The sequence below is a fragment of the Diceros bicornis genome, chromosome 13 (genome assembly GCF_020826845.1).
Source record: "Diceros bicornis minor isolate mBicDic1 chromosome 13, mDicBic1.mat.cur, whole genome shotgun sequence".
Taxonomy (NCBI): Eukaryota; Metazoa; Chordata; class Mammalia; order Perissodactyla; family Rhinocerotidae; genus Diceros; species Diceros bicornis.
Genome location: NC_080752.1, coordinates 31,958,035 through 31,985,851, shown reverse-complemented (window position 1 = coordinate 31,985,851; position 27,817 = coordinate 31,958,035). Strand labels below are relative to the sequence as shown.

The 27,817-nt window shown below is 40.4% G+C and overlaps 1 protein-coding gene across 8 annotated transcripts in view; it reads right to left on the bottom strand.

Annotated features, from left to right (window-relative positions):
* The window catches only part of PRDM2 (PR/SET domain 2), a 119,288-nt gene that overhangs the window by 87,463 nt on the left and 4,008 nt on the right, over positions 1 to 27,817 (bottom strand). For 3 of the 8 annotated variants that reach the window (XM_058552945.1, XM_058552947.1, XM_058552946.1), the window contains exons 1-2: positions 16,573 to 16,733; positions 1,056 to 1,173 (exon numbers count right to left, since the gene is read on the bottom strand). In XM_058552945.1, coding sequence (XP_058408928.1) covers positions 1,056 to 1,173; positions 16,573 to 16,581 — 127 coding nt within the window. In that variant the 5' untranslated portion in view covers positions 16,582 to 16,733. Of the gene's footprint in view, positions 1 to 1,055; positions 1,174 to 16,572; positions 17,646 to 27,817 lie in introns of those variants that run through there. The other 5 variants (XR_009221858.1, XM_058552943.1, XM_058552949.1 and 2 more) reach the window with 5 other exon arrangements.

The following is a 27,817-nucleotide window of genomic DNA, read 5'->3' as shown; positions in this document are numbered from 1 at the left end:
TTGATAACGTGGCTAATAATCAATTAGTGGAGCTATAAAATCCACCACTTTCATGCGAACAATACAATATAAATGCTCAAATTACTTACTGAACAATTTTTCAATGAGAACTAGGAAAAGCATTTATTAGCTACTTATTCACACACGTATATACATAAACTGGAATATTAGTAGTACCTCTTAAAAAAAAGAAAACAGGATATAAACATGATATATTCCAAGACTATACTTTGACTAAACTTCTATAATTTACTCCCTTAGGCTTCTGTCTAAAGATTAGGACACAAAAACAAGACCAAATACACAAAAGCTTGGCTTGTATGCAACGAGAAACCCCAGCCAGGAGCATTCAGATACACTCAGGTCATCATTCACCCAAGTATCTACTCAGGTCCATGAAGTGTCAGGTACTGGAGACATAAAGACAAGAAATGCAGGTACTCACAATCAATGAAAGGGACAGATGTGAGAACAAGCACAAAATAACGAAATAAACATCACAGCTTAATCACACTCGAGTCACGGTGAAATCAGAGAGGAAGGAGCAATACCTTCTGTGGGAAGAAGAGGCCGAGGGAGACACGGAGGAAGGGGACACTCAGGCTGGGTCACAAAGGATGGGGGGTGTGTGTGTGCATTTCTAGTTTAATTTTTATAATCTATGTATACCCTGGAAAATGCATAAATACCACAAAATCTTCCAGGTCAAAGTATAAATCTGATGGGCCGGCCCCGTGGCTTAGCGGTTAAGTGTGCGAGCCCCGCTGCTGGCGACCCAGGTTCGGATCCCGGACGCGCGCCTACGCACTGCTTCTCCGGCCATGCTGAGGCCGAGTCCCACATACAGCAACTAGAAAGATGTGCAGCTATGACACACAACTATCTACTGGGGCTTTGGGGGAAAAAAAATAAATAAAATTAAAAAAAATTAAAAAAAAAAAAAAAAAGTATAAATCTGTTGCTTTAATGTGAGCTCTGGACCTTAAGTGCCCCAAAGGAAGCCTCGCTGCAGCCTGCGCTCCCTTCCCCGTCTGCTCTGTGACCCTCGCACTCACCAATCCGAGTCTTGTCCACAGCAGATGGGAAAAGCCTCACTTCCTCTGGAAGTCCTCGAAGTACATGGTCAGGTACCTCGGCCAGGGTCTCGGCAACTGCTACAGGCTCAGGAGCGTTCTGCAAGTCAAGAAGCAGAAGGATCACAGCAAAAGGAAGGAAGCCCAGTTAGCCTTTCAGTTTTTTTCTGGTCCAATAAGCAAATATGTAAAAATGTAACTGAAACCTGAAACTGGCAAGCCACACCAAGACCATGATGTCAAGCACTTCAGGAGCTGCTCTGATGCTTGTCTGAGAGTGTCCAAAGGAAAGCACACACCCTTCAAGCAGGTCTGTGTTCATCTATTTTGCTCCAGCCCCCTGTAGCCATTTTCAAAACATGTAAATCTCTGGCACCCTGCTCCTTTAAACTCCCGCACAATCTGGCAGCAAAACACAGCTTAAGCTCACTTTTAAGTCAAAAGCTACCATCAGCAGTGTAGAACATTTAGAAACAAAAAATCAACAGTCCCTACCTAAATAAAGACTTTCGGCTGGCACATACTGAAAAGGCCATGCCAGCCAATCGGACCCCCCCACCCAGGCTTCCCCGGCAACAACACTCCCTTGACAGAGGCTTGAATATTCCAACCAAGAACACTACAGCTTATTAGGGGCCCTCACTGAAGTGCGGCCTCTCCAGGAAACAGTAATTTACCACTGGATACCAAGTCACTAAATAGCAGAGTCACCACAATATCACCAAGTCTCTAACAGAGAGAGAATTTTGCATAATTACTAACCAAAGTTTATGCTAAAATTCATCATAATCTTAAGAAATAAGATTACTATTCAATATGGATGTAAGGGTATATAGAAAGGGGAGATTTGAGCCAACTGGTATAACAAAACTTATTTTAAAAATAACTTTCAAAGCAAAGGAAACCCAAGTGTCTATTAACTTGTACCACGTATACCCTAAAGAACTGATGTGCATATCATGACACTGCGAAGAATGATGGGTTTTGTAGTCTGAGTGTTTTTTATTTCACCACAAAGGGAAATATTTCTCAAGGACTTTCAAAGAAACCAACATAGGCAAAAAGCAAACTCCAAGCGCCTAAGAAGATTCATTTTCCCACAACAATAAAACTCTTGCAGTTTTTCAGAATGTTTTATGCCAAGAAAAGAAATTTCCAAATTTGTGTACTCCCAGCACTTCAATCTTTTTTTAATATCAATAGGCTGCTTCAAGAGAAATAAATCCCACAGCAACGAGCAAGTCATTATGAAGGCCTACTCTCTGGCCTGCTTTGAGCTGGAATTCGCAAAAGTGAGCATCTACCGAGGTTCCTTTCTTGGACAGGGCAAAGTGACTGGGCATACACTTCAGAAGCACAAATGCTTCCATCCTGCTCGATTTAAGTCTTGGTCCCAACAGTATCAACAAGACCAATTTAAACGCCTTCCAAAACATGGGAATATCAAAATTGCCCCAGAAAATGGTCTTATGGTATTTTTAATTAGCTAAAGTGTGAAGAAATCTAGCCCACACATTTCTCACTTCTAAACATAGTGTCCTTGTTTTTAAAATTTTAATCTATAAACTGGATTTTTGCAAACATGAATAAATTTTTCTGAAAGAGGGAAAAAGTATTAAATTGGTAGTTGGTATCCTAGGCTATATAATAATAATTTTTTAACATGGATAAATTAAGCAATATTAACAAGTAATAGCCAGAGTTATGAGTCCTACCTGCATGTGGCCATTTAGCACAGGAAGAGGGAGTTTTCTTCTCTTTTCTCAGATGGGACCCTAGGCAAAGATCTAAACTGATTTGACACCACTTAACCTCCCCAGGGGCTTTGAAAACACAGAGTGTCAGCTAACCTAAACTGATACTTCCAGGCCCTATTACAGTAATACTAATGACAACTTAACATGTGCTGAGAACCTCCTGGGCCTCGGTACAGGGCCCTCTGCTAACTGTCTTACATGCATCACCGAGTTTACTCCAAACAGACCAAGAGGCAGGATTGTCAGTGCCTCCTCCCAGCCCCGCCCCTACACACACACAAAGGAGGAAACTGAGGCTTAGTGAAGTTGTCTGAGCTGCTCAAGGCCAGGATTTGAACCTTTGTCTGTCTGACCCCAGAGCCCAGGCTTGTAATCACTGTGGTGTTTCCAGTTAAGATTCTCCTGGATAAGGTCTGAGGAGCTAATGTAAAACATGGTGACTCTAGTTGATAACACTGTATTATAAAATTGAAATTTGCAGAGAGTATAGAACTTATATGTTCTCACCAAAGGAAAAAAAAGAAAAAGATAAATAATGAGAGGTGATGGATGTGTTATTAACTAGAGGGTGGGAATCCTTTCATAATGTATATGTATATCAAATCACCATGACATACACTTTAAATATCTTACAATTTTGTCAATTATACTTCATTAAAGCAAAAAAGCAAAAAAGATTCTGCTGAAATATAATCTAAGAACCTCTGCCCCAAAATCTCCAAACTTAAATGGAAATGTCAGCAGGAGATGGCACCTAAGATAGGAACGGTCATTCCCACAGGAAATTTGTAACTTGAGTGTAAGTTGGAGACAACGTGTATTAAAATTTCTGAAACACCTGTGACTATCAAGGACCTCAGCAGAGCCGTCACAGGAAAAAGAAATAAGGAAAATTCTATGCATTTATTTACCTGCTTTCTGCTAACCTATTATTTTTAACTTGGGCTCATTTACCTAGTAGAGGAAAGCTTTCTTTCTGTTTATTTTAGTATCTTTCACACAATAACAGGACTCAACTAAAACAGGAGGACCTCATTCCACAATAGGCCATCCAGACACTGGCCGGCTCCAGGGCCTTCCTCTCCCCTCTCCAGCTGCTGGAATCTCCACTGCAGTGGCAATGGCTGCAAACTGTCTGCAACAGTTTTAGAAAATCAGTGATTTGAGAAGAAGGTGAGATGACGTGCCTGTATAGAACCACCCTCTCGCCTTCCTTATTTTTCCTTCATAGGTCTTATCACAATTTTAAATAATTATTTCTACCTCCCATTAGACTGTGATAAAGACAAGATGGCATCTTATTCAATGTTGCATTCCCAACGCTTAGCAGTAGACATGAAATGCTTGTTGTCACTTAAATACTTGAATGGACAAATGATTCTTGTAGGCTAACAAATCTTTTTTAGAAAAAGGAGTGATAAAAACAAAAAATAGCAGGGTCATCTATCAGAAAGTATTTTCTCCATGTGTGCCTGAATTCCTTGAATTTGAGGTAGGTACACTTCTGGGTCCCTATAAGAATCCTTTTTTAGAAAATGTGGTATGCTCTCAATTCCAAGCAATCAATTCACAAGTAAACCTTTCAAACAAAAGAACATTTAAAAGAAAATTCCTCTCCCCTACACACTCATAAACTGGAATCTCTTTTTTATAGATATTCTGATAGTATTAGATGTATTAGATATAACATCATATTCTAAACAGGGTCATCTTGGTTCTTACGCTAAAGAATCACGGCTTGATCCTGGGAATGTTTCCCAGATTGACTTTGTCTAAAAGAAATTGCAATATCCACTCAATTTATTAAAATATTTCTGAGTCCCTACTACAGGCCAGGCAATGTTTTAGGCACCACATCTGCCTTAACAATGCATCACTCTAGTGAGGAGGACAGACAGAGTCAAGCAAAGATATAAAAAGCCTGGTAGTTACTGACGCTCTGAAGAAAAATCAAGCACAAGAAGGGGACTCAGTGATGGAGAAGGGGCAGGGTGCCATTTTGACAGTGTGCTTAGGGAAGCACTCTCTCGGAGGAAGGGAATCGAGTAGCGACATGGGGGAACACATACCAGGGAAGGGAACCAGCAGGGATGGACTCCTGAGTTAGGGATAAGCTTGGTGTGATCAGAGGACAGAGGGGCAGAAAGAGCAGTGTATCTGCAGCAGAGAAGGCAAGAGAAAAGCAGCTAGCCCTGAGGTGGGAGAGGTGGACAGGAGCAATGGCTTAGGAGAACGCATCAGCATTTGCTGGACTACACAGAACAAGAGGAGCAGAAGGGAACCAACCAGAGAGCAGACTGCAAGCTCCAGGAGGGAACCCTGGCTGCTCCTTCTCCCCGCGCCCTGGCCCTGCTGTCCCAGAATAAAGGCACATTCCCATTTTAAGGGATTCTAACCCTGATCACTGAGATAAGGATGGAGGAAGTCACAAGGACTTCTCTACTTTCCTATTACATAATAGGAAACAAGAACACTTTATTTCACTGCTTAATGAAGTACAGTCTCCAAACATGCTTCAATGAACTGGTCTGGAACATTACGTATTAAATATAAGGTATTAAATTTAAGTTAACATATAAGTTACTTAGTTATTAACTATTAATTGATCTAATTAATTCAATGTCTCCAACTTCCTACCTCAAACTCAAAGAAAATCAATATTCGCTTCCTTCTCCAATCCATGGCCACAAGCGTCTCTCCTTCACTCAGTCCATCATTCAGTCATTAACAAACACTTCCTGAGTGCCTGCTCCACGCCGGCACTGTGCTGAGCCATGAAGATACGACGGTTAATAAAGCTGATCAAGGTCCCCCCTCATGAAGCTCACTGGCTACAGGATCCCGCTCTTTTCCTGTTTCCTTACACAAGAAACCTTAAAGAGATTGTGATTCTCCAGTTTTGATCTTGCTGCGGAGCCTCTTAAAGATCCTTCTTCTGCCTTCCCCTAATACCTTTCTTTGGCCCAGGATGACCTTCCCAGGCTGGATGGGCGGAGCTTAGGGAGTATGACATTTACTCCTTCCTCTGGGCCAAGATCTATGCTAGCACTTTCCACCCATTACCTCACGGAGTCCTCGCAACAATAATCACAGCTAACACTGACGGAGTGTTCAGGACACTACGCAGACACTACTCCAAGCACTTTCTATGTGTCACCTATTTAATCTCTACACTAGCACTCTGGCTGTGGGGAATTTTATGATCTCCATTTTACAGATGAAACTGAAACCTGCCCACTGTCACAGCTAGTAAGTGGCAGAGCGAGCATTCAAACCCAGCCAGGCTTCAGGGTCTGGACTCTCAAATAATATGCTGCAGGGGAGCACTGTCAAGTAACTTTCCCAAGCGACATGGTTTTAAAGTGGTGGAGCCAAGACAAAATCCAGACAGTCAGACTGCAGAGGCCACAGTTCAACCAGCAGGGTCTCGCACTCTAGTCCAGGGATGCCTGGCAAGTCCCTTCCAGGAGTCCACGAGGTCAGAGCTATTTTTATAATAATACTAAGATGTTATCTGCCTTTTCACTCTCAGGTGTGTAGAAGGGAGTTTTCGGGAGGCTACGACATGTGATGATACCACCATTCTGCCAGCTAAAGGAATGTGTGATTGTTTAATCTTGCATTTTAAAATTTTCTGATGTAGGAGTAAGGCCTGGAGTCTAAGTGACGACTGTGCCACGTCCATTTCCTGGTTCTGACGCTGTACTGGAGTTACGTAAGACGGCACCACAGGGGAAAGCTGAGTGAGGAAGAGTACACTGGACTCTCTGTACTATTTCTGCAACTTCTTGTAAATCTATATTTATTTTTTTAATAAAGTTGAAAAGATTTGTTTCAATTTCTAACATAGTAAATATCCAAAGACACAATCCATATAAATAAAAAGCTGTGGACTGCTGCCGTAAGCGAGGCTGCCTCTGATCTTCCCGGGCCTCTGAGCTCAGGACTGAGAAGCAGAGAACAGGAGAGATGACAAGAGGTGGAGATCAGAGGGGACAGCGAGAAGGAGGCTGGATCCACACATCTGTGCCCTACCTCCCCTGCCTCTTGAGTACCACTGGAGGGGCTGCTCCCCAAAAACAGGCACAAGGGATTTTTTTATTTTGAGGGCTTCACCACTAATTACTAAAGGAGAAAAAGCAAAACATACTAGAATAAACTAGGACAGTGGCTTCAAAATATTAAAGGCAACAACTTATTGTCAATGCCAGTGCAGGGCTCCTGTACAGATGAGAAAGAAAAGCAGAAGAGAGTTCCTATCATTTGCTTCTAAGCCCCAGGATGGTGGGGCTGAGACCCCACAAAGGCATGAAGATTACCTAAGGAAGCAATTTGCATTTGTGTTCTAGGCTCTGCCTCCAGCAGAGGAAGCCTGTCCCGGCTACCCTCCCTAGCAGGATTTCTCCCAAGACTCAGTCACCACACTCTCTGCAGCTCACAGCACTCTGCACTTACCAGCTGGCTTGTTTAATGGCCTCCCCACTAGAAGCAGGATTAGGTCAGACACACAGGGCAGGTTCTGTTTCCCTCACCACCGCACCCAGTCCCTGGCACAGGATGCCTAGCTCAGAGCAGTGGTCGCTGTGAACGAACAAACAAGTGTCTAGCAGTCAAGTGCCAGGCGGTCTGGGCGCACAGAGACGGCGCCCAGACACAGCGTATGGACTCAACTGGTAATGGATTCCATGGGAGTGGATGAGATTGGAGAGCAGACAACGAGAGAAAAGCAAGGACAAAGCCCTCAGGACGCCATTAACTAAGAGTGAATGAGAAGTACAGGAGAAGCAGACAAGGCCTGGAAGAAGTCATCACAGAGGCACAAGGGGCACCAAGAGAGTAGTGGCAGAAAGGCCAGGAAAAGGTTCAAGGAAGGGAGAGAGGTCAACAGAGTCAAATGCTGCTGGTGAGCCTTCAAAATCTGTTGTCTCTGATCCCTTTCTCCAGCTCCCACTGCCACCAACATCCTTCAAACCTGAAATAACACAGCCATCTCCACTCGCCCTACAAATGTCCAAGGAGTGCCCCATGTGCTAGCGCTATACTACTCTAGGAAAGCAGCAGCGAAAAGGAGATGGGATCCTGCCCGCCTGCAGCCCACCAGTTAACGCGGGAGACTGACAGGGAATTCCCCTTGGGACCAATGAAATAAAGAGTGTGACAGAGATAAGGAGGGGACACTGCTTCAGCTACGGTACCTGGGGGTGGGGCAGGGGCATCTCAGAGAAGATGACACAGAGACTTGGACTTGAAAGATGGGAATGAGCCATGTGTTAAGGATTGAGCATGTCAGGGAAACATCCTGAAGAGACAAAGGACTTGGCACGTTCAGGAGCAAAAAGAGGCCACTGTGGCCGGGTCAGAATGAGGCAGGGAGAAAGCAGAGGCGGCCGCCGCCAGAACCTGTAGAAGCTTGCAGTTCTGCTAGGGTACGGAGAGGGGACTGCATTTGGAGAGCGGTGGGACAGCACTAGAGGGTTTGGGGCAGGACAGTGACAGGAAGTGAAGGGAAAGTTTTCTGGCATCCAGTCTATTCTATATTCAACTTCTCCAAACCCTCTGCCTTCTTGATTAATCATCCTATCTACAGGCTGAAGCATCTGCCTCAAAACTCTTTTTAAAAACTTTCTAAATAAAACCCAGCAATTCCTCTACTACTTTTAGAGACTTTCAAGGTTCAAGAGAAGCAAAGTAAATGAGGTACCTGAGAGCTTTCTCAACCTGACATACCCCCTCCCTTGTCTGGAAGAGTCTGATACAGGGTGGGACTGCGTGGGGGTGAGCAGGAGAAGGAGCATTCTGCTGCCTCCTGCTGAGTCTGTTACTGGCGAGACTGAGCTGCAACTTCTCAAACTACCTTCGTCCAAGGAAGCAAACTGTAGCGGCTACAGCTTTTCAAGTGAGATGGAGTCTGTTTGGTCTACCCACAGCATTACTTTTGAAAAAAAGAGGGTCAGCCCCGATGGCCTAGTGGTTAAGTTCGGCGGCCCGGGGTTCGGTTCCCGGGCATGGAACTACACCACTCGTCTGTCAGTGGCCATGCGGCTCACATTTAATGTGGCTGCAGCTCACATTTAAAAAAAAACAGGAAGACTGGCAACAGATGTTAGCACAGGGGGTATCTTCCTCAGGAAAAAAAAAAATCTACTGGAAGAAATCACAGAAAAATCCCCATTTTCCTCTGAAAGTTCCTCTCTGGACCCTACAGACACCACCGCTGGCTACTCCTTCCCTCAGCAGACCAGGCCCTCTCACTTCTCTGGGTCTTTCACAATTCAGGCTTTCAGCTGATAATGACCCCAAGCCACCAGTCCTTCTGGCCCCCAATTCTTCTGACTAGTCAATATCTTCTACATCCTTCCAGGTCAAGTTCACATCCCAGTTCATCCATGAAGACACTCCCAACAACTCGTGATGACTGTCCACTTTTCTGATTTCAGTTTTATGCTGCAAACACACAGCACTCAAGGCACATGGAGAATGGTTTGATGGGGAAAGCGAGACTGTCAGTGAGGCAACCAGTTAGCAGGTCTCCATAATAGTCCAAACAAGGTATGTTTGGGTCTGAACTCAAACACTAACAGTGATTAGAAGGTACTTATAAGGGCAGAATCAAGACTTGGTTACTGGCTGAAAATAATAACGATGATGATGACGATAATAATTCCACAGTGCTTCCTATACGCTAGGCACTAGCCTAAGGGCCTCACGTTTATTAACTCATTTACTCTTGACCACAACCACATGAGGTGGGCACCACTACCAGCCCTATCTAACAGCTAAGAAAGCAAACACCAAGAAGTCAAGTGACTTGCCCAAGGTCACACAGCTGGAGTGGCAAAGCTAGGACTGAAGGTAGAATGTAAGTCAAAAGACAGCAAAGGCGAGGCAGAGCTAAACAACCCCACAACCTTCTCTACTGAAGCATTAATGTCAGAATAACAAAAACGTAAGCCTTCTTGCCACACTTCCTGCCACAGTTATACAAGGAAATCCTATTCGAGTTGCTAATTTTTTTCTCAAATTTCAGAAATAATCTAATATTTTCATTCGGAAAGACAATGTTCCAGATTTTATAAAAATGGCTGATTTATCTAGTACAATACATGATTCAAAATGAGATTTAAGTGCCATCATTATCCAACATGTTAATTTCCTAAACTATACATTCATTAACTGAGGTTTAAGTTATAACAGACAGGAATCACCTCACTTGGAAGACTTTTTTCAAAGTTTGAAAAATCAAATTTATATTTATAATTACTTATAAAAAATTTCTATATTAATAATATGCTAAAACAGCAAAAGTGGTTTTGATTTTAACACTGTATATATATTTAAGATTAGGAAAAAGCGGGGGTGGGGGGGAGATACAGCTAAAATGAAAGATAAAAAGCCATTCCAGGGTTTCACCAAATCTTTAGAAATACAACTATGAACAGATTTCTCTAGATGGTACGATGTTCTCCCATAAAATATCTTCTGTAAAAGGAATAAACTACCGATACACGCAACAACATGGATGAATCTCAAAAACATTATGCTGACCAAAAGGAGACAAACACAGAAGAGCACGTACCCTATGATTCCGTTTACATGAAACTCTAGAACAGGAAAAACCAATCCACGGGGACACAAAGCCAACCAGTGGTTGCCTAGAGTAGGGTGGGGGAGGACTAACTGCAGAGCAACAAGAAGGAAGTTGGTGGGGTGAGGCAAATATCCTATATTTTGATAGCAGTGGTAGTTACATGACTGTACACATTTATCAAAACTCAAGACTATACATTTCAGATGAGTACATTTTACTGCACATAAATTACAACTCAAAGTTTACTTTTAAAGTAAAATAAGTAAATAAATCCTACACTCTCTTTTTTAAATCATGTTCAAATGAAACTTCAATGCTCTGAGAAAATAAAGGACAAAAACATCGATGGTATAGAAAAAAAATTTTTTTAATCAAGATTTTTTTTCTAACCCAACTAAAGCATTCCTCTGCTCAAAACCCTTCAAAGGTTTCCCATCTCCGGCAAAGTCTACTCTGGTCCTTACAATGACCACAGACTGACCCCACACTTCTCTGACAGTCACTCCTGCCTCATCTGCTCCGCTCCAGGCACACTGTGGCCTGGGAACCAGCCTGCTCCACTCCCCTCTCCTCACACTCTCACATAAACAGGCAGCAGAATTAGTAAGGTGACGCCACTATGCAGCACAGCATCAGCACTGGCTGCTGTTACCTAAGGCTGCATGTACCATCTTACACAGGCAACACGTCCTAATGTGTTATATAAGGCAACACGTCTTATATTTTTAAAAATATAAGAATAAGCAACTTTTACTGGTATTTCATTTAAATTTATATCAGTAACTCCTTTTACACACTCCATCCAGAGAATGACCATAAATTATTATATCAGATTCAATCTATTTAATTAAAACATCTAGCTTCTTAAATATCAATTTGATCAAAACTAACACCGGAGAGCAACAGCAGCAAGTAACGGAAGAGATTAGATTCAATATTGCTTAATAGTTAAGAGCACATCGTAGCATATTGACACTAAGACACATATCATTACTACAAAAGACTAACAATAATCACTACAGTAACTGTTGTTACCAGCAAAAGACACCCAAGCATCAAAGAGTATTAAAATACGCTAAATTCTATGAACAATTCTTCTTTGTCTAGACTTGCAAACAAGACTCCTAGCTACCATTCTGGGGGCAAACAATGGGGGGAAAAGCAAACAAGCTTCAGTTTACTGACATAGCATTAAACGGTATTTGGTTAAGGAATGAGTATTAACACTGCAATAACAATAAACAGATGGGGACAGAGAACAAGAAAATCTTATACGCTGACTTTGGAAAAGAACAGCAAACAGTTCTGAAACACATAAAAAAGTACTCTCTTTCAAAAAGGTGGCAGGTCCATTAGGCTGTCCAACTGAAGAAACGGTCCTCAAATATGGTATTAATCTCAACAGTGAAGAAACATATTACTACACTCCTGCCCCCTTATGATCCAGTCTCCACGGCACAATAAGAATGACGTTCCAAAAAATGGATATCAGATTATGTCACTGTCCAGAGGTTCCTGCTGCACTTAGAATAAAATATAAACCCCTTCCCACGGCCCTTCAGGCCCCATAAATCTGGCCCTTCCCTCTCACACCAACTTCATCTTGTTTCAGAGTCCTGGATGCTTGCCAAGCTCCAGGCCCTGAACTGCTCTCTGTTCCTTGAACCTGCAAGTTCATTCCCACCTCAGGGCCTTTGCACTCACTGTTCACTCTGCCTAGAATTTTCTTTGCCTAGATCTTCATATCTGGTTCTTGTTCATTACTCGACTCTCTGTTGTATTATTACTCACCCCTTCAGAACAGCCTTCTCTGACCATGTAATCCAGAGAGTGCTCCCTCACCTGCACCCATCATTCTTTATCACATTACCTTGCCGCATTGTTTCCACAGCACTTCTCACTACCTGAAATTACCTTGCTTGTCTTCCTGCTTTTTAACTGTCTCCCTCCATAAGTATGTAAGTCACAGAACAGAGCCCTTGCCTACCTAGTTCACTGCAGAATCCATAACACACTGGGATGCCGTCTATGCAGGATGAACGAGGGAATCACTGAGCATTCGGAACAGTTAAGATAATGGAACTATGGATGGCTTATCGCAATTCTCAGGGTTGGATTTGTAGCATCAAGTGATTAAAAGCTTCTTTTGTTATTTTACTACATAAAACTTTAAAACAAGTTTGGAAGGCTAAACTGCTAAGTTTCTTTGCTACAAGTTACTGGTAATGCCATAGATGATTGATTGGGATGCAGAGATGCTACAATCATAAGCTACTATATTGATAAAGTTTCAAATATCAGTAACAATTTGAGTTATACAAAGATTCTTTTTAAAAAATTAAGTGTGACTCAATAAATTAGTAATCCAGGCCATTGTATTAAATCATGAGGGCTAAAACTTACACAGTTGTTATATGTCAATTATATCTCAATACAGCTGGGAAAAAAATCATTGAGGCTGTACCCAAATATTACAGTTCTCTCCTCCCAGGCATCTGACAGGACCGCGCTGCTTCCCCTACCCGAGTTCTAAGTTAGATGTGGCCCTATGACTACCTATGGCCAATTACATGTGAGCAGAAGTGGTGTGCGTTGAGACAAAGCCTCCACCATCCTTGGTTCTTGAGCAACAGCAGCAGATCCACACTGGATGTGTAGTGAGAACAAGAAACAAACAGCTGCTGTGTGAAGCCCCTGAAATTCTGCGGCTGCCTGTTTGTTAGCACAGCATAATGCAGCTTATCCTGACTGACACAGCAGTACAGCACGATGACCAAGAACCTGGGCTTTGGAATCTGACAGGCTTGAGTGTGAATCAGAGCTCTGTCACTTACCATTTGAATGATCACGGGCAAGCCATGGTCACCTCTCTGGGCCTTACTGTCTTCACCCATAAAATGGTTATAATACTTACACTTCATAGAGTGGTTGCAAAGACTGAATTAATGAGAAAATGTGCACACAATACTTAACAGAGGGCCTGGCGTGTTGGTTAAGCACTCAATAGAGAGGAAGTGTTTTATTAAACTCTAGCATACTTACTTTAAGCTACTGTGAGCATATTCGCATCACGGAACTTGGCTCACCTTGGATGTTCTATAAAATAAAGCATTTTAAACTCTTTATTGAATGAGAGAGCCACTTATAAAGGTCTGGATTCTCCTACATAAATCCAGAAAAAAGATAAGGAAAATAGTGGAACATCTCAAAAGTTAAATATTGGGATGAGTGTGGACTGTTAATGAAGCAAGTAAAGGATATCTAGGACTTGAAAATGCAGAGAAAAGAAAATGGAGAATAAGGGGAGGGAGCAGAGTGACTGTTCCTCCTGCCTGCAAGCTGGGTTCTAAATTGGGAAGATAAGAGACATTAAGAAAGTGTTGAGTGCTGAGCGAAGAACAGACCAGCAGAGAAAGGAGGACAAAGGACATGCGGGTCTGGGGGCTCTGTGGAGCCCAGGGCTGGGGATAGAGGGAGAGCCTGGCGAGCTACCGCACCAGGAATGACTTGGAATACATTGATAAGGCTGAGCAGTTCAGAAGGCTGCTTCAACAGCCAGTGCTTAAAATACCAGGAGTCTCTGGACTCGGTTGTTTCTCCTCAAGGACTTGTTTGCAAACAATATGGTATGCTCACTCCTAGGATCCTTCGGTCCCTAAAGCTCAACTGTCAAGCACCTGTGAATGAATGATTCCGTGTTAACTGTCTTAGAGACCAGGCCGTTCATAAGAGACAGACCTGACAGCTAAAATTCATCAAAGCAATGTTGATCGGTCCCTAGAGAGAATAATTTAACCCTAAACTCACCATCAAGATTTTAATTAAAAATCAATCTGGCTCAAGTTAAACCTTTTTAATATCTGAATTTTTGTGTAGTTATTTTGAATTTTTTCAAGATTTATTGCTCATTTTCACTGGCTGAAGTGAGAAGAATAAATACAAGAGGGAAAAACATAAAACATTCTGAAATAATTCTTAATTTTTAGAAGTTACTGGGATAATTGTTGAAAAACACTCATGTCATGACATAATAATCAGGTCTAAATATCATACCACTAATATTCTTCAAATAATGAAAACACAACTAAAGATATTGAAAATTTTACTCATAAAAAGTGGACAATTTTTATAATCCAAATAAAAGTTTCATTACTACCAGACCATTTAAATTACACTCAAATCAGAAATGTGCTAACCATTAGAAACATAAGAGGACACTTTTCGATTGATATTTGGCATTTGGCATCAAAGGCAGTCCTCTGCAGATCTGATATTAAAACTTGTCAAAAGCAAAACGAAATTGTAAAAGAGCCAAAAAAAGACATGGTTATTGCTACGACTCTTGAATGGCACGTGGACTTTCTCTAAACACAAGTTCGTTTGATACACATGGAATATTAAAGTGAAAAGTGTGAGGTGTCAAACAGGTCTAAACACATTAGATATAAACTATTCCTAGCTTAATACAGAATAAGAATTAAAGCATTATTAACCCTAAGGTTAAAGATGTAGCCATTTGAAATAAATGATTACTGAACAGTGATGCAACAAAGCAACATCAACATTTAGATTCCACTTTGGAAACATTCACAATCATTCTAATCCAGAATCAAGACTCCTCGAACAAGTTCCTAGGCAGTAGAAAAGCAAGTTCCTTTGGGTGACCAGGTTGGCATGAAAAATCAATCTTAAAAAAGGAAAATAAATGAAATCTATAACATATATATGCACATAACTTTGATTGACAATGACTGTGAAAATCCTCTCTGTTCTCTTTTCCCTCCCCCACCTTGCCATTTCAAAAATAATTTGCCTTCAAAAGCATGTCAGTAAATCTACAAGTTTTAAAATAATAGAAACCATGTGCTCCATGTGTTCGCCAGACTCATTTTTTATGATGTATGGTCCTCTGTATTAAAATAAACGTATTTTTGATAAAGAAAGTAATGAAAAGAAATCAAAAGAATCCATTCCAAAAATTTCACATCTCTGAATGCAACACGGGACTGATCTTATTAAACTTGGCCACGTAATAAAACTGGACTTGTGATCTCCAGTTAGAGATACCTGTAAACGATAAATAGGTGTCTGAAGTTTCAGTTGATGAAGGATATAAAATGTTTTCAAGTCTGACGGTTTTAAGCTATGCACTAAAAATTACAGACTTCATATTTTTAAGTTTTGTCCTTCATATTTTAAAAAAATGTGTTTATGAAGATTTCAAAAAAAAGTTCTGATACCCAAAAATTTCTGTAACTGCAAGTGAAATGATATTAAGATCAGCAAATAAGAATCCTACTTTAGAATATATTAAATCCACGTAACTGGTTTTACTTATCAGAACACCCTTGAGGCTACAGAAATATCCATAGCAGAACTGCTTAATCTCCAGGTAATCCCACACCATCCTGTAAGGAGAAACACATCTTACATTTCAATATTCGCCCTCTTGTTTTTATTCTACGAACAGGTTTTTCAAGGACAGAATGCTTAAAGTTTCCCATTTGATCAGTTTTGGTCTCTAAAAATAACTTTCACTCTTCCCTTTTCAACCAATGGGTAATTACAAAATAAAAAGCATTGAAAATGAAAGCTTAATAAGCTTCAAAACAAAAAAAACACTAGATTGTGGCAGGGGAGAAGTAAAAAAAAGAAAATCTGAACTAAAGTCTCTAAGAGGGCCGGCCCCGTGGCTTAGCGGTAAGTGCGTGCGCTCCGCTGCTGGCGACCCGGGTTCGGATCCCGGGCGTGCACTGACGCACCGCTTCTCCGGCCATGCTGAGGCCGCGTCCCACATGCAGCAACTAGAAGGATGTGCAGCTATGACATGCAACTATCTACTGGGGCTTTGGGGGAAAATATAAATAAAATTATTAAAAAAAAAAAACTGGGTCTCTTTAAAAAAAAATAATAAAGTCTCTAAGAATGAGTCCTCTACTCAAGGTTCCACAGAAATGCCAACCCACGCCAAAACAATGCACACTCCACTCCACAAACAAACATACACTATGAAAGCAATGAACTAATTAATGGTTTGAGAAACAGAAAGGAAAATCTGGGAGGGATGAACGTGTGTGTTACTATCTTTTAAAAATCAAGAACTGGTCTAACATCTAGGTAATGTATTTGTATAAATTCTTATTTTTAAACTCACCTGATTCATTTTCAATTCCTGTTGTGTTCTGAAAAGATACACACAACAAAGAAACTTCTTTGATTACATGAGCCCTAAAAAGAAAAACAGACAATTGTAATATGTACCTGCCTACAAATTTACAGTGATTTAAAACCACATACAGAACTGTAGAGTCTGCTCAAAGGGCTATTCAGAAAGCAACTCCATGCCAGATCAACTCCAGTCTATGCTGAGCTTACGTCGCAGACTTATTATCTACAATAAAATAGATTTCTTACTAATCTTTACTAGGGCTTCATTGTACTCTACAATTGAAAGCAGATTCATTAGAACAACATCAAATTTTTGCTTTGGAATTGCATCATTCCTAAGAAGAAATAAATTCGCTTTGTTAATAGACAGAAATACAAAGCATTGCTGAGTAACTGATTATGCAATGTAAATGTCCTTCTTTTATTTATATCAACACTGTGTTGAATACAAACACAATTAGACCCCTTTTCATTACTTTGTTTCTCAAGTTCCTGAAGTAGAAAGGTGGATTTACTAACACTTCCATGGGGAGTTCTCTTTGAGGCACAGAAAAAAAAACCTTGTAGTAAAATGCAAATGTTTTAATAAAAGCTGTTTGGAAAGAACTAGAATTATTCCTTTAAAATTTTTGCTCAATATAGTCATAATATAGTAAAATAACAAGACGACAAAAATCATTTCTTGAAATGCATATGACATACTTCTTTCTAAATAATCGATGAAGATGGTCCTTTCTGCAAGGTACGTCCTAGGAGTCATTTGAAGTCCTTCGTAACAAGTGAAAACCATGCCACTTTAAGTAGCACTTCCGCTGTAATATACTAATGTTTTCAGCACGTATACATACACACACCATTAAGCATAATTCTATTTCTTCATGAACTTGCTTATAATAATTGATCTCTCCTTCCTAGACCCCCAAGACTCTGCGCACATTGTAACTTTACGTTCTAACTGTTAATAAACCAAGGAGCGTGTAACATAATGACATTCTTCATACTGGAATACATTGCCTGCCCACCAGCATAAAGAATAGTGCTTTGAGGGGCCAGCCCCGTGGTGTAGCGGTTAAGTGCGCGGGCTCCGCTACTGGCGGCCCCGGGTTCAGATCCCGGGCGCACACCGAGGCACTGCTTGTCAGGCCATGCTCTGGCGGCGTCCCACATAAAGTGGAGGCAGATCGACATGGATTTTAGCTCAGGACCAGTGGTCCTCGGCAAAAAGAGGAGGATTAGCACGGATGTTAGCTCAGGGCTGATCTTCTCCACAAAAAAAAAAAAAAAAAAAAAAGAATAGTGCTTTGACATTTTACCCCAGTTTCTTAATAAGGATAGTTTGGGGTTTTTTCTTTGAGCTATTTGAGTGTGGTTAAACACTCACCTGATCACCTTTAACAATCAAAAGCACTATATTTTAAAGTTAAAGCCTAGTCATCTGAATTATTTTTCACTCATAATTGGCACAGGGAGTATATTCCATAACTTGCATCTTGTTAGAGAGCTCAGTGCTAGCCAAACCAATATAAACTCTCAGTAAGTAAGTACTCAGTGAATACAATTTCAGATAACTGGAGGTTAACCCATGAAGTTCATTCCTTTAAATTTCAGTATTGAGCATCTTTCTCACATATATTTAACATGTCCTTCCTTAGTATACATACTATATTGAACACAATTGATCCTCTTTTATGGAAATCGTTATGAAGTTACAAACGTATATTTGGGTGTCAGTCAGTGATGAAGTTAGTGGCCCCCGAGGTGTGGACGTCTGACCCGCTCAACTGTAAATGCCTACTGACTGCCACAGAGTGCCACTAGGAGGACCTTGTGTGACACCTTAGGCCCCCAGGAATGAATAAAATAGCAGAGGTTTCACTGGCCCTTTTACTAAGCTTTTCTAGATGGATTTACTAACACTGGCCACTGGGAGTTCTCTCTGAGGAACAGAACAAAAAAAACCCGCAGTAAAATGCAAATGTTTTACCGAAAGATCTTTGTAAAAAGTTACAACGCTTTATCATTTCCTTTGGTTTGTCTTTTCCTCCTCCCGAGAATCATCAGTATCATCATCAGAACTATCATTTCTGAAGCTTCTTCTAAGACCAGCAGGCACTGTGCTACCTTCACATAAACCAGCTCAGTTAATTTTCACAAAGGTAAGTACCAGCATCCTCAACTAACAAGACACAGATTCAAGGAGGTTAAGATAACTTAGCCAGTCTCATAATTTTGGTTTCTGCTATTCCTTCTTAACCATTTTTCACCAACTTTTTACTTCTGCCTCCACTTGAGCACCTACTATGGGTCAAGCACTCTTTCTGAACAGTGAGCAGAACATCCCTGCCCTCGAGGGGAGGAGACCCACCATAAACAAATAAATAAGTAAAATGTGTAGCATGTCAGATAATGAAAGTGCTGTAGAGGAAAATAAAAGGCATAGGGAGAAGGAGATAGGGAGTACCGCCTCTGTCTCTATCTCAATGCCTGTGAACCCAACAGTATGGTCAGAGGAGCCCTCACTGAGAAAGGAGGACTGTAAGGCAGGAAGGCATGGGGAGGAGCACCGTACGGAAGCAGGAACACGGAGAGAGAAGCCCCAGATGGCAGCATGCCTGGGGACTGGATGGGGGCAAGGGCAGCAGTGCCACTGGTGCACAGCGAGTGAGAGGGAAAGTGGAGGAGGTGATGTCAGAAAGGCGTTGGGGCGAGGGTGGGGTGGGGTGGCAGATTACATAGAGGCTTTGCAAAGTAAGCACTGTTCACCAGAACGCTATGGCTTTTCCATCTAGAGAGGGAAAGCCACTGGGAGGCTCAAGGTGGCAGAAGTGACCTAATGCAACTTAGATTTCAAAGGAGACTGTAGGGAGTACGGTGGAGGCAAGCAGACCTCTCAGGAGGCTAAGGCCCCAGTCAACCTAGGTAAGAGACGATGATGGCCTGGCCCAGGGAGTAGAAGAGATGTGAGAAGTAACGGGATCCCAGATATATTTTAAAAATAGAGACCCGAAGATTTGCCGCCACATTAGATGTTAGGTGTGAGAAAAGAAGTCAGGGATGACACGAGAGTTTGGACATGGAAGGATGGAGCTGCCATTTTCTGCGATGCTGCCTCCTCCTTTCCATCTGTTCTTCATTTGTTTTTCCCTCTTTATTTAAAGCTTTTCTCCTTTCCTTTTCCTCTCATTTTGTCACTGCTAGCTCACAGACACAATTCAAACAACTGAGATAACCTGACATCTGATACCAAATAACTAAAATATTAAAGTACTTAAAACAGTTGTATTCTTTCATTTGTTACCTCAATGAATCTCAACTTTTTTTTAATAAAAAAGTTACAATATAATTCAGATTGTTACATGATTAAGAATCCTCTCTGACTTTCTACACTATCTGTTCCCTCTTTGTCCAAATAGGAATGCACTCAACATTTTTTCCAGAGAGAAGGATCTTAACACCTCTTTTTTTCTAACAGTTCACTCCCTACCTGCATGCTTAGACCCTCCTCTCTATCACTTCTAATCCTAATTGCTAAAAACCAGACCCTCATTTTTTCCCTCTCGACTCACAACATTGTCAAATTACATACTTAAAACATTTTATAATATCAAAAGTGTTGCAAATCCGATATTGACTTCTCAAATGATATTTTTTTAATTAGATTATTAAACTATACTAAAAACAAGGAGTGTTACAAAAAAAGAAATCAGACTTTGGGCAGTGTCTCTCCATAGAAGACCACGGCGTTTTGGGCTGGGCAACTCTTCCTTGTGCGGACTGTCCCGTCCATCAAGGCCATTCAGCACTGTCCTGCACAATCCGTACCAACAGTGCCTCCGATCGTTCTCACAATCAGAGATACCTGCACACAGCCTCCAGTGCCCTCCCAGCTGAGGCCCTCTGAACTGTAGTCGTCATGTGACTAGCTGCAATGTGATGACACATTTTAAAGCAACTACAGATTCTACAAGCTGTTATTGGAGTAACTTCCTTAAGAGTCCTCCAGGACTGGAAACCCCTGTGGCAGCGTCGTGGCAATCCTACATAACTTTCATATTCAATGTTAACCTCAGCACTGTTTTTATACCCACTTGAATATGGATACCTCAATGTCAAAGTTTTATCAGATGTGAGAACTTGAACTATCAATCCTATCAGCATAGAGGCAGAGAGGAATCTTTCCATACATAACACTGAAACTTAACAATTCTATTAAATTTTTTAAAAATGCTAAACAATTAAGTGTCTCTGGTTTTCCAACGGTAAATACTGAAAATCTTAAAATCCCTAGTACTTCTCCAACCCTGGCTTATGCCTTAGTTTCTTTTTTGGATTTCTATGCCTGACCAAATCTTCTTGAATATTTCTACATGTCCATCCCATCCCTCCTTATTGACGTTTACCAGATAAAGTACATTAGGCAGATATACAAATTGAGAGCACCTGAATCTTTATCACCAACTATACTTTACTAATAGCATACACTCCTAGAAAAATAAGAGCTTGATCTTGATTTCATATATCCAACATTTTAATAATATATACGTACTTAACTTTTCAAGATGTTGCTTCCACATTCTAGGACAAATCATCCTTACAAATATTTAACTTAATAATATCATAAAGATGATTTGATTATACATGATCAGTATCAATATAGCAACGATAAAATAAATAGGGTCTTTATTCAAATATTTGTCCCTTAAAGTATCAAGACAACCTCAACAACTGTTAAGCTGCTGTCATCTGATATGGAGGGGCAGAGACCAGAAAATCTAGAGATATGTGGGACACCCTAGTCCCTGGGTCAGACTAGCCCTGCAGCCTCAGCCATCACTCTATCACCCATCCTCTGAGATAAGGCAGATTAAACTAAAGACAGACACTAACATTAATGCGACACACATAACGCATTATACTGTCATGTCTGCCCTTTGTAGATTTGGAAAATCTACAAAACTATATGAAAGGTAAAGTAAAAGTAATAGCAAATCCTTTAAGATTAGTTTAAGTCTGGGAGGGAAGGGAGAGAATTAGGAAAATAATTATTTGATGTGATTTGCACATTCACCTATAAGTCACTGATATTATTTTACAACTATTCTTTTGGATCACTTTAGATCTTTTGGGGCTACTTGGAAAATAATTAAATTTGCAACATTCACTTAGAGGTCACTAATAATAATTATCTTATAATTACTTTCTTAAGTTGCAAAAAAATTCCACATCATAACATCAAGACTCAGAAGAAATTATTTAACTTTTAAGACTCAGGAAGCAACATATCGCTTACGGACAAAGAGTAAAACAGAAATAAGTAAGAGAACTAGTATGGTTGTATCGAAATTTAAAAGCTCATAAATGCACTGAAAACACGGACTAGAGACAAAAAAAAGTTTTAAAAATACCATTTTGTGAAAGGAGTCTTGGAAAGTTTATGGTCTACATAGGATAAGAAAAATATTCTAAAATGAATCACTATATAAGATCTTTCATGGTAAATAAATATCATCGTAGCAAACACAGAGATTAAGCTTTCAGTTGAACACTCAACTCAACTTACTCTGACCAAAACATTCTTGCAATCCAGAAACTTCTAGAAAAATAATAGAAATATCTAAACTATGCCAACTTCTCAAAAGCAGTTTTTATTAATTTACAAACACAGCGAATGTACTCATCATAAACAACTACCATTTATAATTCCTACCAGAAAAATGAAATTACCAAATTACAATCTATAAATTCTAGGTATCAATATGAAAACATTTAGTGCCTACTTGGATTAAGCAAAAAAGCACATAATTCATAAATACTGAATCTGCAAGGAATTTGCTAAATGAAAAATCATTCATTTTCCTTTTCTAAAATAATATACAATTTCACAAGAATAATCGTCTAGAACATCTTGTTTCACACTAAAAATATACCAATTTTCCTTTTAAATGGCAGACTACATTACAAAATTAAATAAGCTAAAGTGAAAAATCAAATATGATATGCTTATCATTTTAAGAATGAGATTGTGTGTGTGCATGTGTAAAGATAAAGAGAGAGACTTTATCTTTAGAGCAGAGCAAAGATTTGGTAAATCGCTGAATCAGAGGATATGAACTCTTACTGCTTGAAACTAATTGCTCACGTCTCTAGCCCTCTAGAATGATTTCTACCCAAGGCAAAAAGGCAACGGTAAAACAGAGCATATCACACAGACGAATTTCCCTACCGAAAAAATATATGAGAGATACAAAGAATAGAATGCTCACAAAGAAACCAGTAATTTCTCCCATTTCAATAAATCGGTTTCCTCAGTGGTGCCCAGAACACCACCGACAAATATCCCAGGGCCTGATTCCCCCAATTCACAGAGCAGTGTCCTGACACAAACCTAAACAAGGAAGCAGAATTTAGTGAATCTACTCCAGGTGGGAGAATCTGATACTGACAACACGGTTTCCACGTAACAGAGGGGGAAAACAGAGGGTCCGCTGTTCTGAATGGCTTTAAAGCTGCAGAGCTCCAAAGAGAAAATGAGGCTGATGAGAGCTTTTGTTTGAAAGACATAAGGTAAACAACACCATAGGAGAATGTTAAATAAGAGATCTGCAGATATGCTATCAGAGTACTATAAATCCAAATTTAGATGATGGCACTCTAAGGGTTTTTTCCTCCCCCAGAATATCTCTACTTGAAGGAAAAAAAAAAAAGATTAAAGGGAAATTTTTCAAAAAATACTGCTCCAAGCATCCATGAATAAAGAGGTAGCTTAGCAATAAATGCACAACAATTGCTGACTATTTATCACTCACCTGTTGATGGACAGCTATTAACATATGTTCCCCCTTATTCTTTTGATCTATGTCATTATATCGTATTGAACATGTAATTTATTACATTACAAATTTCAAGTTTTGTTTAGGGTTTCTACAATAATTCCCTCTAATCTCACAATTAAAAATACCTAGCTCCTCTAAAGAAATTAAAACATACTACTCTCACTGTAACATCAGGATGTTCCTCCCCACGCTACTAAAAACCAAAGAATCACTGTCAATTCTCCTGGATGAAGTAACTCCATCCAGTCAAAATACTCTTAAGTGGGCCAGCCCCGTGGCTTAGTGGTTAAGTGTGTGCGCTCCGCTACTAGCGGCCCAGGTTCGGATCCCGGGCGTGCACCGACACACCGCTTCTCCGGCCATGCTGAGGCCGCGTCCTACATATAGCAGCTAGAAGGATGTGCAGCTATGACATACAACTATCTACTGGGGCTTTGGGGGCAAAAAAAAAAAAAAAGGGAGGAGGACTGGCAATAGATGTTAGCTCAGAGCTGGTCTTCCTCAGCAAAAAGAGGAGGATTAGCATGGATGTTAGCTCAGGGCTGATCTTTCTCACAAAAAAAAAAAAAAAGTAGAGGTTTTCTAAATAAAAAAAAAAAATACTCAAGTTAAAAAGTTAATTTCCTTTCCTTATTTTCAAGACTGCTTCTCAAAAAATATAGATGTAGGGGCTGGCCCCATGGCCTGGTGGTTAAGTTCAGTGCACTCCACTTCGGCAGCCCGGGTTCATGGGTTCGGATCCCAGGTGCAGACTTATGCCACTTGTCAGCCATGCTATGGCGGTGACCCACATACAAAATAGAGGAAAACTGGCACAGATATTACCTCAGGGCGAACCTTCCTCAGCAAAAAAAGAGAGAGAGAGAGAGAGAGATAGATGTAAAAGTTCACATGAAAAGGTGGGTGGGTGAGAATACAAAAGCTTTCCAGCCAGTCCCTGCTCTCTGATGAGAAATGTGCCACGGATTCAAGAATTCTATTACAACTCCCATCTCTCCTAGGAAAAGTCCAACTTAACCAACTGTTGACTGCATATTCCGCAAAAGAGCATTCAAATCAAAGAAGTTCCTATGAAACGATACTTTTCTGACAATTTCCCTGTTACATGTGTAAAAATGTTAAATTATCATAAAAGGAAAATTAAGTCAATTTCTTCCTAACACTCAAATGCAAATCTTCCAACTCAAACACAAAATTTCTAAAGCATGATGCCCCATGATAGCTCATTTCACAATTCCCAAATTAAAATGAATTCTCTGTTGACCCCTTCGAGTTACTGTTTTTCCACTGGAGTTGCCAATGTAGACGTTACTTTGGGAATTAAACATTTATAATTGAGAGATTGTCAGGAACCCTGCAAAATACTTCTGAATTTCCTGAAAAAGAGAAGAAAGTTTCAGCAGCATGATGCACTGATCCTGGCACGCAAGTATTCATTTTCTCGAGTAAAGACCCTCTAAGCATCAATGAAGTCACCTTGCAAGTGGCTGCTCAGAGCTTTTTTGGGTTTTCCTACACAATAAAATACATAGGAAAACTCATCTTTCACAAACTACACATAAATGACAAGGAGGCTTCCTGAATTCATAAGTGAACAAACCTAAAGCAAGATTGGAAGTTATACCAGATAGAGACAACTTAAACTATATTTTGCTAAGATGCCAGGCACACTTATATCACTACAAGATCCTATAGGTCTTCCCCCAAGAGTTTATTAAGGTGTTTATTATTTTGGTAGGGAGTGACATCTACTTTAAATAAAATCTGCGGTTTAGGGTCTATCCTCTAAATATGTAACTACTTCTGTTCTCAAGAGTAATTTAAAATACTAGTAATGCCTACTGTTGGCAGAGCAACGCCTATGTATCGCGCTCCAGTTTAAGAAGCTCTTGTACACACAAGGTTTTTATTTTTTTAAAGGAAAGTATGTTTCCTCAAAATAAATTATTTGTAGTTCTTGTTTCAAGGTGAAGATAAATGCCTCCCCATTTATGATAGAAAGGATGAGCAACTACCTCTCGGCACTACCAGCTGTGGGAGACTACACAGCATGACTCAAGCAAGGGTCTGTGCAGAGCAGTAACAGACTAGATGGGATAGTTCCAGGGGGGTTTGAGTTCCAGGTTAAACGGAAATTTGACCCTGTGGGTAGGGCTCCCCAGATGTTGTGTGAGGATGTGTTATCCTTCCCATCCTCCCTCCTGACCCACTACCCAAGTCCTGAAGGTCCGAAGAATTACTTCAAGGCAGAGCCCATGAACACAAGCAGGCAGGAGGCCAGGGGAAATCGGGGTTTCATGCCATCAGGAAAGCAGCCTCGGCCACCTGGGATGAGCAACGTGCAGCCACAAGGAGTTTCTGACTGAGGAGTGCCACCAACAAAACAATGTCTAACAGTTTAGGAAGATTACATTGACAGGGAAGAGTGAGGACGTAGGTGCGGAGAGGGCAATCAGAAAGACTGGGGCTAGACAAGCCGGTTAAGAATCTGAGATGATAAACGAAAAGGGTTTGAACCACAGATGATAGCTGAAAAGAAATAAAAAATATGACCAACACTACAGAGGAAAAATGGACAGAATGTGTTTTCTAACTGAACAGGAGGTAAAAAGAGATGGTGAAGATGAGCCCAAAATTTAGAATGTGCCTGACTAGAAGAATGAATGTATTTTAATGACAGAGCAGCCAGGAGTAGGGATGGTATTTAAGGGGAAGGTGGTGAGCTCCGTTTTAGAGACTTTGAAGAGAGGCCAGACAGCCACATGGAAAGCTACCTCCATCAAATGGAAAACAAGATCCCAGCACAGACTGCCTTTGAGGCTGGAGATGGAGATTCAGAACTCTTCAGCCGCAAGGGGGTGCCTGGGGACAGAAGAAATCACCAAGGGAAAAAATATCCAGAGAAGAGTAGAAGACAAGGATTTGGCTTTGTGAAAGGGATGGAAAGGACTGGAAAAAAACTCGCCCACCTACCATGTTCAGTAGGGGGAGGTGGGGAGAGACCAAAAAGCTTAAGGACTCGGACATAACTTGGAAGGGTTTCTCTCGACAATAACTGGGCCATGTTATCCCTCAAGATCTATTGTATTAGGAGAGAGATTTAAGAAAAACGCTATTAATATTTTTTAAAAACCTAAAGTATCTCAAATTGCTTGCATATTCTTCATCTATTCATCTCAAAACATCCCCGTGAAAGAAAGAAGTAACCACTGTTCCCACTTTACAAATAGGAAGAAGAGAGAGAGGACAGTGATTTATCCCCGCCACTGCCAGAAATAACTCAGTTTCCGAGCTTGATCTGTGATGTGGTGTATTCTGTACACTGAGGCCGGGCCCAATTAAATTCCTAGGGGCTTGCACTGATACAACACTTACCTCCTGAAACAGGTGAGCTAAGCTGCTCAATGACCTCTAACATGTGACAGAGCTTCACAATCAAGCAACTAAATTTATCCCAAGAGCACTCCTTTTTAAAACTCCAACTTTCAGATGTACTTAAAAACTAGGTCTTTCAGAATTTTGGCAAGGTCCCTAAAATAAGCCTCACAGTGAGAAACATTTAGAACGTCATTTTTAATACTTATACTCCACATTATGCTTAACTTATATTGTCTTAATAAGGTCTTAGGTAATATGCAGGATTCATACTGAACTATATGAGGGTTTGGTGAATTTCACAATTCTTTTCAAATTTTGATGACATCATTTAAATTACTTGGAAATGCCACAGAATTTTGCCACCAGAGTTTACCATAGTCTTAGTGGAACTACTTATGAACACATGTAAAATCTGTAGGTTTTACAAATTTCCAGACAGGCTGCCCAACACAATCAAACTAACAGTTGCACTTAGCTTTACATATTTCAGGCAAGCTATGCCAAGACGTAATTTAGCTCTTTCAAAGCAAAGCCTATCATATGATTTATTGCAAGAGCTACAAAATATGCTATTCACCAAAACGGCTGGCAACTATATAAGTACTCAGTGAAACCTCCTTTACTGCATGTTCCAAAGGACTAATAAATGAAAATATAGTATAGGTATGACACGAACCCAGACTGTGAGAATAAATACTATACAGTTCTGAGAAAAATATTATAAGCATATTTCACTCCAAATGAACCAGATTTACTACATACAATAACTAATTCATGCTTCGGGGAGGTGGGGGTGAGGAATGAAAGGCATTCTCTTTAAGAAAATTCAAATGACACAGGCCTTCATTCCAGCAAAAATACGCAGATATTCTGTAATTCAGAAAACCACCACATTACCAAATGTGGTCCAATAGCACATCTTTTTTTTTATGTTTTATTTATCAGGAAGTTCTAACTAAAGATTCCTTATGCCACAATAAAAATTCAACCTAAGGACTGGCATAGTGGTTAAGTTCGAGC